Source organism: Mus caroli, unplaced genomic scaffold, assembly GCF_978045245.1.
Source record: "Mus caroli unplaced genomic scaffold, Mus_caroli_1 scaffold_5, whole genome shotgun sequence".
Taxonomy (NCBI): domain Eukaryota; kingdom Metazoa; phylum Chordata; class Mammalia; order Rodentia; family Muridae; genus Mus; species Mus caroli.
Window position 1 is genome coordinate 112,520,015 of NW_028227260.1, and position 18,865 is coordinate 112,538,879.

At 39.4% G+C, this 18,865-nt stretch overlaps 1 protein-coding gene across 2 annotated transcripts in view; it reads right to left on the reverse strand.

Moving 5' to 3' along the window:
* LOC110286599 (integrator complex subunit 6-like) overlaps window positions 1-18,865 on the reverse strand; it is a 52,657-nt gene that overhangs the window by 4,088 nt on the left and 29,704 nt on the right. The window contains exons 8-15 of one of the 2 annotated variants that reach the window (XM_021153058.3): window positions 17,793-17,945; window positions 14,017-14,149; window positions 9,652-9,746; window positions 8,549-8,659; window positions 6,122-6,340; window positions 4,889-5,012; window positions 3,160-3,302; window positions 1,006-1,240 (exon numbers count right to left, since the gene is read on the reverse strand). In XM_021153058.3, coding sequence (XP_021008717.1) covers window positions 1,006-1,240; window positions 3,160-3,302; window positions 4,889-5,012; window positions 6,122-6,340; window positions 8,549-8,659; window positions 9,652-9,746; window positions 14,017-14,149; window positions 17,793-17,945 — 1,213 coding nt within the window. The remainder of the gene's footprint in view (window positions 1-1,005; window positions 1,241-3,159; window positions 3,303-4,888; window positions 5,013-6,121; window positions 6,341-8,548; window positions 8,660-9,651; window positions 9,747-14,016; window positions 14,150-17,792; window positions 17,946-18,865) is intronic. The other variant, XM_021153059.2, reaches the window with a different exon arrangement.

Sequence of the window (18,865 nt, forward strand, 5' to 3'; positions counted from 1 at the left end):
CCTACAGTGACTGAACAAATACTCTGCTCCTGACCTGCTAAGCAAATGCCTCTTTGTATATGATTCTGCCTATTTCCCCCTTTGGGTCAGAGTCATTTTTCTAGTTTTAGGCCAACCCCCCTATGCCAATAACTTAACTTCTGCTGTACCAGGCTCCAGAGTAGGAGCTGGGAATCAGCAGCGACCAGGAAGCAAAGGAACTGACACTTCTCTTACAGAACCCACAGTGTCATGGGGACAACAGAGAGGAACTACAAAGTCAGCAACAACACACTCATATCTGCTCTCATTTGAGGAAAGATGTAAGTAGGGGATGAAAGTGGGAGCATCGGAGGGAGCCTCCAGGGCTACCAGGTGGTGGTGGTAGGACCTTTTGGGAGGATACCAGGTTGTATCAAGAGCAGGAGATACAGGGGGCTAAGCCAGGGGCAGCGGAGTGAAGGGTGATAAGGGTATCATTGGAACTTGAGATGAGAGAGGATTGTGGTGTCAGGCCACATAGAGCTATGTGGACCAGGGCTAGTGGTCAGGCTGTATTGTGAGTGCTGAGGAATAGGGAGGATGTGTTCTCTGTATGGATGTGGCATGCTATATTCATCTGCTGATACCTTCACTCTGCCTTCAAGCTGAGAGAGAAGATAGGTAGGAATTAAACAAGAATGGGAAGCAGACATGCTCAGAGCTCCTCATTTTTGTACTAGTCACTATGATAATATTTACTAAGCATGTATTAATCACTAATTATGTGGTTAATATTGTTAATTACTATGTAATTATAGGGTTTTTTCCTCCATTCATATGGCTAAGATCATTGAATCAGGGTCTCTGTTCCCTATAAGGTCTCTTGTACTACTACCATAGATGCTTTAATTATGTTTTAAATGATTACATATTTAATAATTATTTAATAATGTTTTTGTTTGCTTATTAACAACAAAAAATGAACATAGAAAGAAGTACAAAGGAAAATGGAGCCATAAGGAAATCACAACCACTACTCTATACCTGGATGTCCAAAGGTGTGTTTTATGAGGCTTGGACAAGATGGGAACCACGAGGCTGAGAGTGGTCCCTTCCCACCCACATGGTTAGTTACAGTAGGTGCTGTCTGTGCTCTCCTCAACAGCAGGGATATACTCCGCCTTCGCTTAGATGATATAGGACTGTTGGGTTCTCCAGGACGTTTCACTTTGTTTTGTGGCCCTACAACAAACTCATCTGCTTCATCGATCATCATTCCCTAAAAACAAACAAACACTCAGACATATTTCATTTAAAACAGAAGTTCAACTCTGAAAAAACAAACAAACAAAATAATCATTCAAGCACTTTTCATACACACACTTCCTTAGCCGTGCACTGCATCATTTAGATTAGCCTTAATTATAAACCCTATAGCAGCTCTGCTATCAGAAAATGAATCCCAATTTTAATCCTGTTGAAGTGGAACAAGGAGAAAACTAACATGCACGTTTTTTGTCTACAGTTAATAGAGAGCCTCAAAAATGACCAAAATGAGAGAAAACCATAGTCATTCTTAAAAATCTTTTCAAAGAAATGTCTGTGTGTACACCCATGCATGCTTGGTGTGCACAGTGTGTATAGGTGCCCAGGGAGCCCAGAAGAGGGTATCAGATCCCTCTGGAAGTAGTGAGTCACCTAATATGGGAGCTAGGAATTAAGCCTGGGTCTTCTGCAAGTACTCTTAACTGCTGAGCCATCTTCGTGGCAGCCACAGTCAACCTTTTTAAAATAGTATAAAAACCATTTTGCCGGGAAGTGGTGGTATACGCCTTAATTCCAGCACTTGGGAGGCAGAGGCAGGCAGATTTCTTAGTTCGAGGCTAGCCTGGTCTACAGAGTGAGTTCCAGGAGAGCCAGGGCTATACAGAGAAACCCTGTCTCGAAAAACAAACAAACAAACTAATGACAGCAACAAAAACTGAACCATCTTGTACTAGCCTGTTTTAAAGCTTTAGGAAACACTGATCATTACTGTACAGAGCAATGCATGTAGATGGTGAATGGTAGGCAGATGTGAGAACAGAATTCCCTCAGACGCAACCTCAAATGCAGATTCAAATATGCCTGTCTGCCTTGGCACTCATCAGAAAGTGAGGGGCTGTTTACTCTTGAGAACAGATGAAAATGAGAACCAGCAATTCCTTATCTTAGGTAAAACCTGCTATCATCATAGACAGCCGAATAATGTGCCTTATAACTTGGAAAAAAGCATGGCAAAAATATCTTTCTAAAGGATGTTCTCCCCCCATTATCCATACAAACCAAGACACAGCATTTTTACTGAGTGTTTAGTATATGCTCAGTAATATTCTAAAGAGTGTAGGTGTCTAACTCAATATCCCACAAAGCTCTGTCAGTTTGGTGCATTTATTATCCCCAGTCTTACATGAAAATAAATCAAGGCACAACAAAAAAAATAAAAATCTTCAGTTAACTAAAGATTGGCATAAGTTGGAATACTTTTTAGTTAAGTTTTATGAGAACCAGAGATAGAGAATAATATATCCATGATTTATATCCAAGTTCACCTATAAAAATAAGTGTGTAGCTATAATTCCATTTCTCTTCATCATTAAATGATCAAGTCAGTCGTGCACAACACACATATACTTGCATCATCTTTAAAACTCTATAATAACTCAAAGTGACACCAAATAATACAGTTATAGCTCTAGAGATATGCACACCACTATTTCAACAGAACAGTATAGAGCTGATCATGGAAATGGAGGGAACAGTTGGTATTCTCTATATCAAAAGAATTAGTGTGGGGTAGTGTGAATGAATATAGAATGTGGATCCAGAAATATATAGGCTCAAATCCTGGTTTTGTCAGCCACATCAGTGTTCTGACAGCTAATTTAAGCCTAGATTTCTTCTTATTTATAGCGCAGATGCAAGTTTTCAAAACACCTATGGGTGCAAACATAACCATTTTAAACCCCAAGCCCTAGAACATATTCAACAAATGACAGCTAGTATTTTATTAAACTGACACAACTTGCATTAAGGAGACTCCACTTTCAATCCACACACAGGTTTTGGTGTCATATTTACTTCTGATTTGTATACATCTGGCTAAAACAGAAAGAGTTATAGCAAAAAATATGACAGACATGGAAATAGGTATACTACCTTCTTATCTTGCTTAAATGGATTGCCAAAAGTATGCAGTCGTTTTGGTTGATCTGGATCGAGCTCTCGTAGTGGAGAAGCCAGCATCTTTAGATATTCCTGATAGTTACCCATTTGTGCAACTGGGACACTATGAAGTGAATCTGTAAAATCACCAGCAGAGAAACTGATATTTAGAGCTGAAGTATATGGTCATTTTGAAAGGATATTATCACAGCTGTTTCAGTAGCATGTGGATTAAAACTCGTATCCCAGCATCTAGCATATCTTGTTTATACTAATCAGGGATCTACAGTTAGATCGTGCCTACAGGCTCACTTCACAAGGACCAGAGCAACTTCTTTACTTCCCGACACCATGTAAGGAAGCAGGAGCTGGCTTCCTGCACACCACCACTTGAATTCAAAACTCTGTATACTTTCTCCATTTTGAAACACCTAGACTCCATGGTGTTCCGGTGTTCTTTGTTTTTTTTAAATGATTTATTTTCATTTTATGTGTATGTTTTGCCAGCACGTATGTGCATTACATACATGCCTGTTGCCTGCAAAATGCAGAAGAAGGTGCCAGGTTCCCTGGAGCTGAAGTCATGGACAGTACAACTGTTCATGTACAGCCGCCATTGTAGGTAATGGGAACTGAACCCACGTCTCTCCTAAGGGGAGCCAATATTCTTAACTTCTGCCACCTTTACATCCCCTCTCTCTGTTTTCTGAAAGAGTCTCACTTTGTTGCCCAGACTTGTCTCAAATGTGTAGACTCCTCTAGCATCAGACTCTTGAGTGCTAAGCAACCATGCCCATGTCTAGTTCTTTATGGTACTGTCTTGTCACACACAGCATCTTGGTTAATGAGGTCTCTGTCTCTCTCTGTCTCTCTTTCTCTGTTTCTGTCTCTCTGTGTCCCTCTCTGTCTCTTTCTCAAACACACACACACACACACACACACACACACACACACACACACAAATGTATAATGTTAGAGAACTGGTTTTTTTTTGTTCATCTCTGTGGATCGGTGACCCCTATTTAAAAAATTTAAAAAAAATTGTAAAAATTATTCATTTATTTAATGTATATGAGTACACTGTGGCTGTCTTCAGACACACCAGAAGAGGGCATCAGATCCCATTACAGATAGTTGTGAGCCACGGTGTGGTTGCTGAGAATTGAACTCAGGAACTCTGGAAGAGCAGTGAGTGTTCTTAACCTCTGAGCCATCTCTCCAGCCCCCATTCAAAATTAACAAAATAGGATAAAGAAAAATTGCAAACAGCCACAATATCCCTGGACATTCCTAGAGTTCATTGCTCTCACGAAGAGCAGGTTTTTCCTAACATTTTCACAGCAGGCTGGCCACAATCAATGTCTGAGTATACAGGTTTGGAAATGTGACAGACCTAAGTTCTGGCACTTTCCAGTGGGCAAACTAAACCTGCTCAAGCAAGCTATTAAAATGCTTGCTCTTCAAGTGGGCTTAAATCAGTATGTATCTGTGGAGATTCTGCGGTTTGCTTGAATGACCACACAGGATAACAGCACCAGTGGTCTCAGATGCTGACTAATGCATACCTGCCTTGAAACTTGAGAGGGATGAAAACAGATGTGGGGTTTGAGTGAATGCGAACTTTGTACACATTAACACATTACAAAATCATTCTGCAGTAAAGACTTTCGTGGGAGTCGTGTCTGCTTTTCTTCTAATGAAAGGTAGGCTACTGGTCAGTTACCTTCATCTTGGCCAACAATAAACTTCCGAGTCTGCAGCAGATTGGATCTCATTCTGGTCAACTGGTCCAAAAGTCCTCTACGTGGGATATCATAAGCGTTCCTATATGTCTGAGGTTTCAAATCCTATTTTAAATAGAATAACTCAGTTACTACTAAGGCTTTTAAATAAAGAAATGTAATACCCTCTTAAAGTCTTACTGAAGAGAACAATATTTAATACAACTGGGTGGAGCCACTTTTTTTCCAGAAGAAAACTTCTATTTATTGTTCTGAATGCTAACACGCTCATAAGTCATTAAAGCCACTGGGAATATCACTTTTCGAGTATATTATTTAAAACTCCAGAATCCAAGATGTATTTGTACCTGTAGCTGCCTTGCAGTACCACTGCTTGTAACCTACATCTTTCTCCGCAGCAGACAATGAGGCGGAATGCAGCCATCTCCCTACAACATTGCAACTGCTGACTGCACACTGTGCGAAACTGGCTTCGGGCCCACCTGCAGTGCCCTTGGAGCCTACTTCAGCCTGAATATGAGTCAGGCTGCTCGCAGCCAGGGGCTGAGATGTGCAGAGTGGAGGGCCCAGCTGCTCTGAGCACCTTCATTTTCTCCAAGAGAATGCCTGGGGCCAGAGGTGTCGTGTGGTCTGGCAGAGGCTTTCTCCAAGCTGTGCAGAGCCTCTTCATCCCCGCACCACTTGCTACTACTTCCTCTGTCATAGGTACTAGATCTGCACGGGACTGGAGCATCTGCCTGCCCACTGCAGTTTCCTTTCCAGTTTACTTTTGACAGCTGTTTACTGCCCATTCCTACCAGCCAATGTATCTCATACATTTAATTTCATGCTTGTTTGTGCTGGCAGAATAATCTTTTTTTTCTCTCAGAATAATCTTAAAATGGCTTTGTTAATAATTACTAACTCCAAGCCGTGCCTGGTCGTGTATATATTCAATCCTAGCAGAGGCAGAGGCAGATGCAGAGGCTGAGGCTGAGGTAGCCACGTGGACCTCTGTGAGTTCAAGGCTAGCCTAATATATAGAGTGAGTTTCAGGACAGTCAGGGTTACAGAAAGAAACCCTGTCTCGAAAAAACAAACAAAAACCTAAAATCTACTACTATTATCAACAACAACAACAACCCTAATAAAACTCCCCAAATAGGCCATTGTTTCAAACAACACATATACCAGGCAAAGTGAGCGGACCCTGACCTTTCAAGGGCACAACTTACCTTGTTTAAGAGCCCCACTTGGAAGCCAGCAAACTCTTTGGGATTCAGTTCTGTGAGCCTTGGTGCACTTTCCCCTATGATTTCTTTTAACAGTTTCCTAAAACTTTTATTGTGAGCCAAGGGTAGGCCACATGCAGAATGGTTTTTCACTTTGATACCAATTTCCTGGGGAGGTTTCTTCCCCACTGATGCTAGAATTCGGTCTGACTCTAGCTTGGTCTAAAAGGGAAGTACAGAATATGTTATGAAAATATCTACCATATCATCATTTTATTCTTTTAAGAAAAAATACTTTTAAGAACCCCACCAAACAGTTTTCATGTGCAAATCACAGAAAAACAGTAAGGGAACCTCCCCTATGCTTCTCTGTTCTACCACAGCAAACACAGAGGGGACTGGAAAGACAGAGGACTTCATGCAAAGTGTCTCTTGGAGTGTCAAAACTATGAACGACTCATGGAGAAAATAGAAACCATGGGCAAGAATTTCATTCATAGACATGAAAAACTATATCTCATTACTGCAAAATCCAATCTAAATCAACTGATTGAGGTTTGATCCAGACAGAAAGGTTTAAAAGTCTGTACTTATACATGTAAAGTATTGTTTAGATTCAGATCATATATAGATTGGTATTATATCTGAAAACATTAAAAATGATGTTGATTATTTTAAAAAATCAGATTATCCAGTAAGTCTTATAAAACTAAAGCTTAATTGAACAAATATTACTAAGCAAATGACTTTTAATGTCTATTCAGTAAGTTTATCACTAACAAACATTAGGAAATCTCTCCTTAAAAGACATTTTACACTTGATTCTGTTTGAATGAATGAAAGTAGGAATTTTGGCATATTTTGTGTTTTAGATACATCTAAGATGGTTCAGGGAACAATGGTGATATAGATATTTAATTAGTAATTAGAGAATAAGAAATTAGTAACAATCTTTCCTTTTTCTAAAAGATAAAATTCCATTAATGTTCAATAAGCCCCCAATAATGTTTTTTTTTAGTTTTTATGAGTTGGCCAGAGGTATTTATTTTCCCTAACAAACTTTGGAATATATTTTTAAACTCATATAAATATGAACTCAAACAAATTAAGTCATGAAATATGAGACAGAAGTAGATAAGGGGTCTGTTTTCTTGAATGACCGTGAAAGTTCATTCAATAAAAGAATATGTGTCCCACAAGGCCCCAGCATTTAGTTTCAACTCTGTGCACTTTTCTTCCTTTCTGGCCATACCTTGACAAAGCCTTAAAGGCCCAACATAAACATCAAATTAAAAATATATATATATATATATGTATATCAGTAGATCAATAGATCCATAAATAGCCAAGGTATTTACAACAACAACAATCTATTAGCAGGGAGGCCTGGGAGTTAGGGGACTCGTTAGGTCGAAAGTCAGGGCTTGACTTTGTTTTCTTTTGCACTTATGAGCATGCTAGACTAGTACGCTCTTGTGAGCTTTAGAATGTGGGTTTAAGCTTTCGCTCATTCCTAGCAAGGTGTGTCAGCATCCCAATTATGGAGCCCTCCAGGTCCCTTAGTGAAAGCTGACAGTTTGCTTAAGACAGTTTTCTAAAGGCCAAATTTGCAAAACGTGCTCAGCTTGAAATGCTGTGGTTGCTGCAAGTGCTACTCCCTACCTAAAACTGCCTTTGTGAATATGAGCGTAAAGCGGCTGCATTCATTTATCACACCACACAGTTGTATGGCCGTTGCATAGTAATTTCCAAATATCTCCATCCTACAAGAATGGTCTAGGTAAGAGTGAGAAATATGATAAGGAGGGGTGAGTGGAAGATGAGGTGCTAATAGAGAGGGGCAGGCAAGGGACAAGTTGAATAATGGTGAATGAGGCGGGGTCTAAAGGGAAAGATGAAGGTCTATTGCCCTCCAGGTTGAAGAATACTGTACTCATGTGCCCCCTTCTCCAGGGTAAAGCAGGCAGCTATTTATCCAAGGGCTAGCATGTGAGGATAAGAACTTTACATGCTGCCTGAAGAGTGGGCAAAACATTGAATCCCACCAGACCTTGGTGTGCTGACTCACAAAAGGGGGATGCTCTAGCCAAGTGAATCGAGGAGAAACTAGTTGGAGGACAGACAAAATGGGACCCACAAGAGAATCCTGTTAAGCTTCTGCCCCTCTTAAGCCACAAAATATCAGCCAGCATATGGGCAGGACAAACTGGCAGGCAGAAGGAGAGACGGCACAGCATCCAATGATACTGACAGACCCTTAACTGCATTTAATGGTAAAGCTAGAAGCCATAGAGAATCACATTATTACTAATCCATAAAGTGTAGAGATATATACACATTTAATTTGAAAAGTTACAATTACACTAAAGAATAAGGAAATGCACTTCTGAGGGCAAAGGATTTTGGTTTGTTCGATTTTACCAATACTACCTGTTGGCTGAGTTTTTTAAGGTAAGAGATAACACTGTAACTAAGTCCACAATCTAAATTATCTGATATCAGATTTGGAGCTCCCATCATCCTTAGTGCTTTCTTTAATGGCTATAAGGAAACAAAATACACAACAGTAAGAATAGAATAAATCTTAAATACTCAAAAGTTCAGTTATAAGGGGCAAGGGGGACATGATTCATTTCTTAGAAGTCAAGGTGCTGCACATAAAACCAAACATGGAACATTAAAAAGTGGCAATGAAAATAGCAGAGAAGTAAGGAGCAGAAAAAAATCAGAAGAGAGTGGGTAAGAAGAGCCAGTAGCAGCCAATGCAAACAAGTACATTGCTTTCAGTCTTAATCCCATCATCAAATCACTTCCCACTGCATCGGATTACAGAGCCCACACTTGCCATGGTAAAGAGGAACACACCCCACTTCCCCTCCCAGCAATGGTCCCATTGAAGACTATGCCTTTTAACCTCTAGAAAGGTGGCATTAAGTTATGACAACGACCTCAGATATGGCCTTGATCGTCTTGATTACGCGACCGGTTCAGAATCATTACGCATAGTATTCTCAAAAGATTAAAAACCAGAAGGAAGCCAAGCCACTTTTTCTCTTCCTTAGATGCTCTCTAATGCGAATGGTTTACATCATGTTGTGTCAAGGATGCATTTAACTGGTAATAAAGAACTACGATTTCTTCCAAATTTTGTTTAAGGAATGAAATGCCACACTGAGCTTCTAGAGTTCAAAAGGGAAGTTGGTGTGCATGAATTGAGACATTATTTGTTCTCACATTCCAGAATTACAATTGGGTAAGGTTAGTTGTAATAAGAAAAACATAGATGTGTTGAGAACAATGACCATGGCAGTTAAAAATAAAGGAAACAGAGAAAGACAATGCTCTTTTGTGCCGCCATGTCTCCTCTAAACTCTTGCATACAATTTGAGAAGACAATGACGACACAAATGTTTGTAAAGTAAAAAGATAGTTATCTTCTCGCAGGGGTAAAGCTTTTGATTCCTTATTCCTTACAACAAGAATCATCAGTTACAGTTTACATAAACATATATACACACACAAAAAATACATACTATTAAGTAGTATGGAGGCAGAGTTTTTAAGTAGCTGTCAAAAGCCTGTCGCCACTTCAGATTTGGCTTAAGCTTGTGAACTTTAAACAAGTCATCTGTAACACAAAATCAAATAATTATGTTAGCCCAGAAACAGTTTGCAAGATCTAAAATCCAACAGCTAACATCTAGAAATCAGATCTTATTCACATTAGATGAACATTTATTTCATTGACATTTACCTGATCGTCTTTCCTGGTTGTTATGCTTACCAAAGTTATATAAGATGGTCTCCAACTTATAACAGGTCAATTTAAGATTAAAAAGAAAACTTAAAGATGGGAGGAAGGTAATGTACTCAGTAGCAACCACATTTCAACTTTTAAGTTGCAGTCATTCCTCAGCCTAGTGATATACAGTACAGAACGTTCTTCCAATGCTATGCAATGATGATCTGGATCTTAGGGGTAGTAGAGGCACTTTTGGACTTAGATATGGTTTATTAGACTTAACCCCATTATAAGGCAAGAAGCATATCTATTGTACTTATCTAAATAATGAAATAGATTATCAATTATACATCCATCTTCCATTTGCTAAGTTTATATGGTATAATATTAAAACATAATACTGATTTGGATCCATTTGAAATATTTTTCCTGCTATGCTATGCATTAGTAATTCTAATATAATTATTTTAGCCTGAGGGAGCCATAGTCACTACTTGACAAACTAATGTTTTCTTTGGTTTAAAACCAGGGGGTGAGCTAGGCATTATGGCACGGGTCTTCAGTCCCAGGAGAGGCAGGTGGATGTCTGAGATCGAGGCCAGCCTGATCTACAGAGCAAGTTCCAGGACAGCCAGGGATACACAGAGAAATCCTGTCTGGGTGGTGGGGGAAATCAAACCAACAAAGAAAAACCATAGAGGCTGGGGCCCAGTGAGATGGCTCAGCAGGTAGGTGCTTGCAGTCAAGCAATCCCTCAGAGCCACATGGTAGAAGGAAGAAAACAAATACCATGGCGTGTGCACACTCCCAGTCTTGTTTTGACTTTTTTTTTTTTTTTGAGCTAAGGTCTCACTGTGTAGCCTAGATAAGGTTTAAATGTAATGGGCTGGAAAGATGTCTCAGTGGTTAAGAGCACTGACTGCTCTTCCAGAGATCCTGAGTTCAGTTCCCAGCAACCACATGGTGGCTTACAACTATCTGTAATGGGATCCAATGCCCTCTTCTGATGTGTCTGACAGCTACAGTGTACTCATATACATGAAATAAATAAATACATCTTTAAAAAAAAACCATCTTTCTGCCTCAGCTGCTCAATTGCTGGGATTACAGGCCTCTTGAACACCATCTGCATCCACATAGCCAAGGTATTTACCTTAAATATGCAGATGTTCCCTATCTTTTAATAGTTGAATACAATTATTTTAGAAACCTAAATACACACATTATGCATACTGCATGAAAGCTTCCAAACACCCTCTTTATTCCCTTCCACTGTGAGAGATTTCTAGCTTAATAATTCCAACTGGTCTCCCTAGCCCAACATCTACCTGCCACACTGACTATAAAGGCAGCATAGTACCAACCAATCCTCTGCTATGCCTTTAAACTTCATAAAGTAAATATTTTACTTAGAAAACAATATATATATATTCTCTACAAATAGGTCTATTCCTTAGGAGGCACTTTGCTTAAGAAAAGCAATTGTATACTTTTTTCTTTTTATTGCCCTAATAAATCATTTACTCCTGATGAAAAAAATTTCAATAAATTTACAAAGCCATAAAGGCAGGTCTTTTGTTCTTCTCCTATAGGGTAGAAGAAAGCAGAAGGGATCAGCCGCCATCCCTGACTGAAGTCCTCAGGCTCTTTACAGCCCATTCCCATCTTAACAGGATGCAGTGAAACCCTGCTATACTGTGCTGTTTGTTGAAGTCATTTGACAATTACGCGGAAGTCTATAAGAGCTGGGATATAGCTCAGTAGGAGAGCACTTGCCTAGTTTGCTTAAGAGCTTGTGTTTGATCTGAAAAAAGAACTGACAAGAAATAGACTAAATCAGCTTCTAGACAAAGCGTCTGGCATTGTTAGAATCAGTAAGGATGGGGCTGGAAAGATGGCTGAGTGTCCTTATTTGTCCTTGTATGTCTCCTTCATTTCCTACAGTGTAACATCCTCCAACACAGTGCCTATACTTAGCAACAGTGTCTTTTTAAAATTTATTAATTTATTTATTTTTACTTATTCACTTTACATCCCACTCACTGCCTGCCTCCCAGTTGTCCCCTCCCACAATCCTTCACCCATTCCCCCTCCCCTTCTCCTCTGAGTTGGTTTCTCACCCCCAAGCCTCCTCTCTCTCCCCACCCTGGCACTTCAAGACTCTTCCAGACTAGGCACTTCCTTTCCCACTGAGGCCAGACGAGGCAGACCAGCTAATAGAACAACATATCCCACCGAAGGCAACAGCTTTTGGGATAGCCCCTGCTCTAGTTGTTCCGGAGCCACATAAAGACCAAGCTGCACATCTGCAACATATGAACAGCGGTGGGGCTATCTCTAGCCCGTGTATGCTCTTTGGTTGGTGGTTCAGTCTTTGAGAGCCACAAGGGTCCAGGTTAGTTGACTCTGTTGGTCTTCCTGTGGAGTTCCTATCCCCTTCATGGTCTGGAATCCTTCCTCCTATTCTTTCACAAGAGTCCCTAAGCTCCAGCCATTAGCAACAGTGTTTTGTATACAGAAATTTTATTCAGGGAGTAGATCCTATGGCAAATGTTTTTGTTACAACAACAATAACAACAACAACAACAACAATAATGGAAACCTTTGAAAGACATGAATAAGCCATGTTTAGAACATAAATTTTAGAGTTGTTTCATTATGTATAGCTTTTTGTATATCAATCCTAGTGCAATAAAATGGGCCAAAAGTATAGTTTTCTGACATTGTTTAAAGTCTAGCAAGTGTTTGCTGCAAGGACCCTGATATAGCTGTCTCTTGTGAGACTAGGCCGGGGCCTAGCAAACACAGAAGTGGATGCTCACAGTCAGCTATTGGATGGATCACAGGGCCCCCAATGGAGGAGCTAGAGAAAGTACCCAAGGAGCTAAAGGGATCTGCAACCCTATAGGTGGAACAACATTATGAACTAACCAGTACCCCCAGAGCTGTGTCTCTAGCTGCATATGTATCAAAAGATGGCCTAGTTGGCCATCACTGGAAAGAGAGGCTCATTGGACACGCAAACTTTATATGCCCCAGTACAGGGGAACGCCAGGGCCAAAAAAATGGGAATGGGTGGGTAGGGAAGTGGGGGGGAGGGTGTGGGGGACTTTTGGGATAGCATTGGAAATGTAATTGAGGAAAATATGTAATAAAAAATATTTTAAAAATTACACATTTTTTCTTTATTATATCTTTGTGGAAACTGATATCATAAGGACTTATTTAAGATAGGGAAGAGATTACTCAAAACAGAAAGATAATTTATTAGTAATCTGAGAAAGATTTATGTATTTCTATTTATGTGCACGACTGTTTTGCCAACATGTCTGTCTGTGCATCATGTTCATGCAGTACTCTCTGTGGCCAGTAGAGGGTGACATATTCCTGGAACTGGAGTTCAAGATAGCTGTAAGCTGGGGAACCTGCATCTTCTAGAAAAGCAGCAAGTCCCCAGCCTCTTTATTTGTAATCTTAGTATCCTCTATCATAGATCAGATACTTCCTACTAGTAGCAATTCTTACAAAGAAGATATGTTCAGACTGGACTGAAAAATAAAGTAGTTAAAATATACAGAGCAACCATGCTGATTTATTTATGATGTTCTACTTTTAAGTTTCTTAAATATCAAAAAATAGTAGTACCATGATAAAATTTTGTAAATGTTTCATCTTTTAAGCAAAAATTTAGAAACTCTCACAAAAAAAAAATCCCTCAAAACTTTACAACTAGGATGTCATGTAGTATGATATTACTATAAATAGATATAGCTATTCAAGTGATTCCAAAAGATATCTGACATCAACCTATGGCCTTCACAATATGTACATACATGGGCATGTAACACACACACATGTTTTCTAGGGCAGCCAAACACATCTACAAGTAAGCCAAACATGGAGAAGGGAGGACGATTAATAGACTTTGCACTTTGAAGAACAGCAAAGAGCAGATATCTATCTCTTCTATTTGATGTACAAACAAAAAAAAATTTGAAAAGAATAAAGCCTTATCTTTCCAAATCAGTTTTTGCACACTTACTTATTCTGGTATTGGTTATTCCCCCGATGGAATTTGAAATGCTTATTCATATTTTATCTACCTAGCATTTCTGCCATATTTTAAAGATGATTAAGAAGCACATATTTTACTCACCTAAAAGAGGAAGTAAAACTGGGTAGTTGTAAGGCATCACAAAGAGGTTTACACAAGTTAAAGTAGTACTCGCTTTCAAATAACCAAATGGATATCCAAGCTCATTATATTTTGAACTGCTGGTAACAAACACCTAAGAAGAACGTGGAGCAATGTACAGTTATGGCAATGATCATTTTCACATAAAGTCAGACACAGATCAACCTTCCACAGCAACACCTGTGGCACAGCACTTCAAAAATAGACTAGGTATTTTTGCATAGGATTATGTAAAACTAACATGCTTAAGTATGAGTATTCAAAGTATAGATACTCCATAATTATATTACAAGTGAAACTAAATGATACGGTAACCACTCAGAGATCCCAGGATACATCAGTAAGACGGAAAATTTCGCTTGGTTAGTATGCTGAAATAGTATTCCAAAAAGAAAGGCCATTTATGTGATTATATAATCCGTCCTCACACATACTCCCATCGTCTTAAATTTTCATTCAATAAATAAGTAGAGTTTAACCTATTAGTAGACAGAAACTATTGTAAAATTTCCGAGGCAGCTAGGAAATGCTTTCTTTCAGTCTGGAATTTTCCTGGCTATATCAAACTTAAAAGACTAGAGTGTTAGTTGTAGTCTTGATTCTCTCTCAGCTGGTAGGTATTACCTTGTCAGCTTCCATACACTTGATGCACTGTGGCAGAGTCCTCCAGACACCATGCTTTATCTGTGTTCCTTCTTTAGACTCTCTGGCTCAAATGAGGACACCAGTATGAACTATCCCTTCCCAAAGGCCTTTGGTAGAATTCCCTTAACAACAGCCATTCACCACACTGGCTCTTCCTAACAGCACTATCACCTGAGTTCAGGAGAGTTTTCTAAAGTTTAGTTATGAAAATGTATGGTGTGGTGGTGCACAACTTTAATCACAATGCTCAGGAGGCAGAGGCAGAGGCAGGTGGATCTCTGTGAGCTTCAGGCCAAATATAGAGTGAGTTCCAGGACAGCCAGGGCTATGCAGAGAGAGCCTGTCTTGATAAACAATAAAACAATTCCCCACCAAAAAAAAAAAAAAAAAGAAAGAAAGAAAAAGAAAAAAGAAAAGAAATTTCTCTTCTGTAATTGATGACTCCATAAAACACAAACAGTGCTGAAAACGATTCTTCTAGATTTTTGCTGCAATTCCAACTTTAATATAAACAGGTAACTGTAACAAAAAGGGCATATTTATTTCCTAAGAACAAGGAGAAATGATACATCAAGAAAATTGTCACATTATGTGCGTGTGAGTGAGTGTGTGTGTGCAGGTGCATATGTATACACAGGCGTACAGGCATATGCATGCGTATAGGCCTAGAGGTTAATGTTCAGTGCTGACTTCGAGTGCTCTCCACCTGGTATTTTGAGACATACTCTCTCACTGAACCTGGAGTTCAACAATTCAGCTACCCTGGCTGGCCAGTAAGCTCCCTCCTGCTCTACCTCTCCATGCTAGAATTAAAGGGACATTTAGTGGAGGGCCTTTGGTTTTCTAACACTGGGTACTGGGATTGAACTGAAGTCCTCGTGAATGCGCAGCTCGATCCAAACACCTTCTCTACTACGGTTTTGAGAAGTTTCCCGGGTCTTGGTTTATTCTTTTTTTCAGTAACACAAATCAATCAGATAAAGTTAGTATGAGGTCAGGACAAGGAGGACGCCATTCAGGATGCTGTGAAGGGGGTGGGAAGAAAATGTATTTAGGAAAAAGTGTGATTTGTAATTTTATTTAATTTTGTGGTAGAAATTCAAACCTCCTATCGTTACGTTAGTCTTCTATTGTCCATGTTTCTAAAATTTTAGGGGTAAACAAGTATATGGCTTGGTTAGTATTTCAGAAAAGGACAGGAGGGAGTTGCTGGTCCTGTTCTGTTTCTTGACTTGGGTGTTGTTTACATTACAAGAAACCCAATCGTGTCCCTTTCTGGTTTCTTACCCTGAAGGAGGAAACATTATTCTGACTTCTGACAGAGGAAGGTAATTTTAGCTGTCTGGATATAGAAAAGTACATGTATACAATATGTAATCTTTCTTGTTTGGCTTCTGTTCAGTTCTGTAGTTGAAATTTTGGTTCTTAACTCTTTCCATCTGCTTTAACCCCATTCCTCTTCTTTTGAACTCGCCTTAGCATCTTGAAAGAATTCAAGTAGAACAATATGTACTATGCATTAGTGATTTCACATTTTAGAACAAAACAGATGGGAGTCTGAAAGAGTTCCCTTGTGTCAACAGAACCCAAACTTACTGCCTGGTATGTGGTCTTATCATTCAGTAATGGAACAGACATTCCTATAATGTAAGACTTTTTTGCTGTATCCAAATAAAAAAGCCATGACTGTCAAATCTAGAATTTTACAAGTCAAATGCCATAGGCTACTTTGCTAAGTAATGAGCAAGTCTTTCTTCCTGCGGTACAGTACTTGGAAAAACTAGTGAATGGTATCTCATCCAAGCAAATTCCCAGTCTACACATCAGGGGAGCTTGGAGCAACAAAACTCTATTTTAATCACATTATACTCATACAGAAAGTAATTTCAGACGTTCTGGTTCTTGGCCCAAAATATTCAGGATTTCTCATTTGTCAAGTTCAAAATAAAAGCCGAGAGTCTTGCTCATACGTGAATTGAATCACACCCTGTAGTTGATTGAGTCTTAACCTGGGGAACAGATATGAACTTGTCTACCTAACCACAAATCCTCAAATACATGACTTCTTCAGACTCTACTTCCATAAATGGCAATATACAGTACATTAATGTTTTCTACCTTTCTAAAATTATTTGCTTGCCTGTGTTGTTTATCTTAAAGCATTTTTAAAAGACACTATAATTACCACCAATTTGAAACATTTTAAAATTTATTTTATTTAGAAGTTTTCTTAAATTTTCTAAGAATGTATTTATTTTTATTTTATGTATGAGTGTTTTGCCTGTATGTATGTGTGTATGTATGTATGTATGCATGTATGTACACCACATACATCCCTGGTACCCACAAAGGCCAGTAGAGGTCATCTGATTCCTGGAACTGGAGTTAGAGATAACTGTGAGTGGTCCCATGCCACATGAATACTAAAGCTGAATCTGTATCTTCCACAAAAGCATTAAGTGTTCTTAACTGCTGAACTATCTCTTTAGGCCCTATTTTTGTTTTTAATTATGTGCATGCATGTGAAGTCCAGAGGTCAGAAAGAAGGCATCAGATCAACGGGGGCTATAATCACCGGAGGCTGGGAGCCACCTGATGCGAAGAACAGAACTGAACTCAGGATCTCTGTAGATTATTATGCATTTTAAGGTTTATCTATGTATATCAATGTTCTATTTGCATGTATGTCTCTATGACAGAAGAGAGCATCAGATCCCATTACAGATGGTTGTGAGCCACCACATGGTTGCTGGGAATTGAACTCAGGACCTCTGAATAGCAGCCAATGCTCTTAACCACTGAGCTATCTCTCCAGCCATAGTATGCATTTTATGTTTGTTTTTCTGTGTGGCCCTGGCTTTACTGGAACTTGCTATGTAAACCAGGATGGCCTCAGAACTCAGAGGTCAGCCTTCCTCTGCCTCCCAAGTGCTAGGATTAAAGGTGTATGCTACCAAGCCTGGTCAGTATGCATTCTTAACCATTTAGCTATCTGTCTAGACCACCCCTCGCCCCAGTTTTGAAACATTTAAAAACAATTCCCAGATCCCAGAAGAATTATAGACCTTTGGTTACTAGGAAAGGATAAATACCTGCCAGCAAGTATGAGGAGATTTTCTTTCCAAGATGTACTGAGTTAAGGGAGACGGTTCAAGTTCATATTTGTCAAAGGGAAGTTTGTCTATAACCATTGGTTCACAATCAACACAGGAAAACCTCACAATAGGATGTGATGTTCGTGGAGGCTAAAAAGAGAGAGGGAGAGGGAATATGATTGGATATCAGGCAAGCTCACAATTTTAACCATTCTGAAAGCCCTATTATTGTTTTGTCAAACCATTACTAAGCTACAGATTAGTATTCAAGAGTGTTTAGAGCTTTAAGAATCCCCGGTGGCTTCCATGGGGGCGGCGACTCAAACTCTTCATCTCTAACTTCTACTTAGCACTGGGAGGAGGGAAATAAGGTAACCCAGAGCTAGAATTTCAGTGAAACATGAACTATGTTACTTAGGTTAAAGTAACCCTTCCGATCCATAGGATGACCTCTCACTTTACAATCCATTTTTGTGGCCTTTAAGCATTCCCTGCGCTCCAGTCTTCTGTATCATAGGGTGGGAAATTGAGATACCAATGGGCAAGGAGAACCTCTGTCTTTTTCTAATGAAGTAATGGCAGAGGTTAAGCCACTGAGAAGCAAAAGGAAAGAGAGCAAAGGTATGGAAGGGCAAGATACACAGTGAGAATGATCTGGTCACAACTTCCGGGGCCTCAAAGGGATTTTACAGCATTGCTCATACCCGCAGGTTTGCTCTGAATAGCTAAAGCTGAGGGTACTTTTGGTGAAACTTCAAAGGCCTGAGTGTTTGGAGCACCACACCAGATCAACAGAGAAGTGATTTTATCACCGGGTATCAGGAGGCAGAGGCAGGAGGATCTCTGTGATTTCAAGGCCAGCCTGTTTTACAAAGAGAGTTCCAGGATAGCCAGGGCTACACACAGAAACCCTGTTTTGAAAAATAAATAAATAAATAAATAAATAAATAAATGCAAGCTTTGGTTACACACACACACACACACACACACACACACTAAATAAATGTAAAAAAAAATAAAAGCAATGCTTTTTAATATCCACATGGCAAAGGCAACAGTGCAAAATAAAA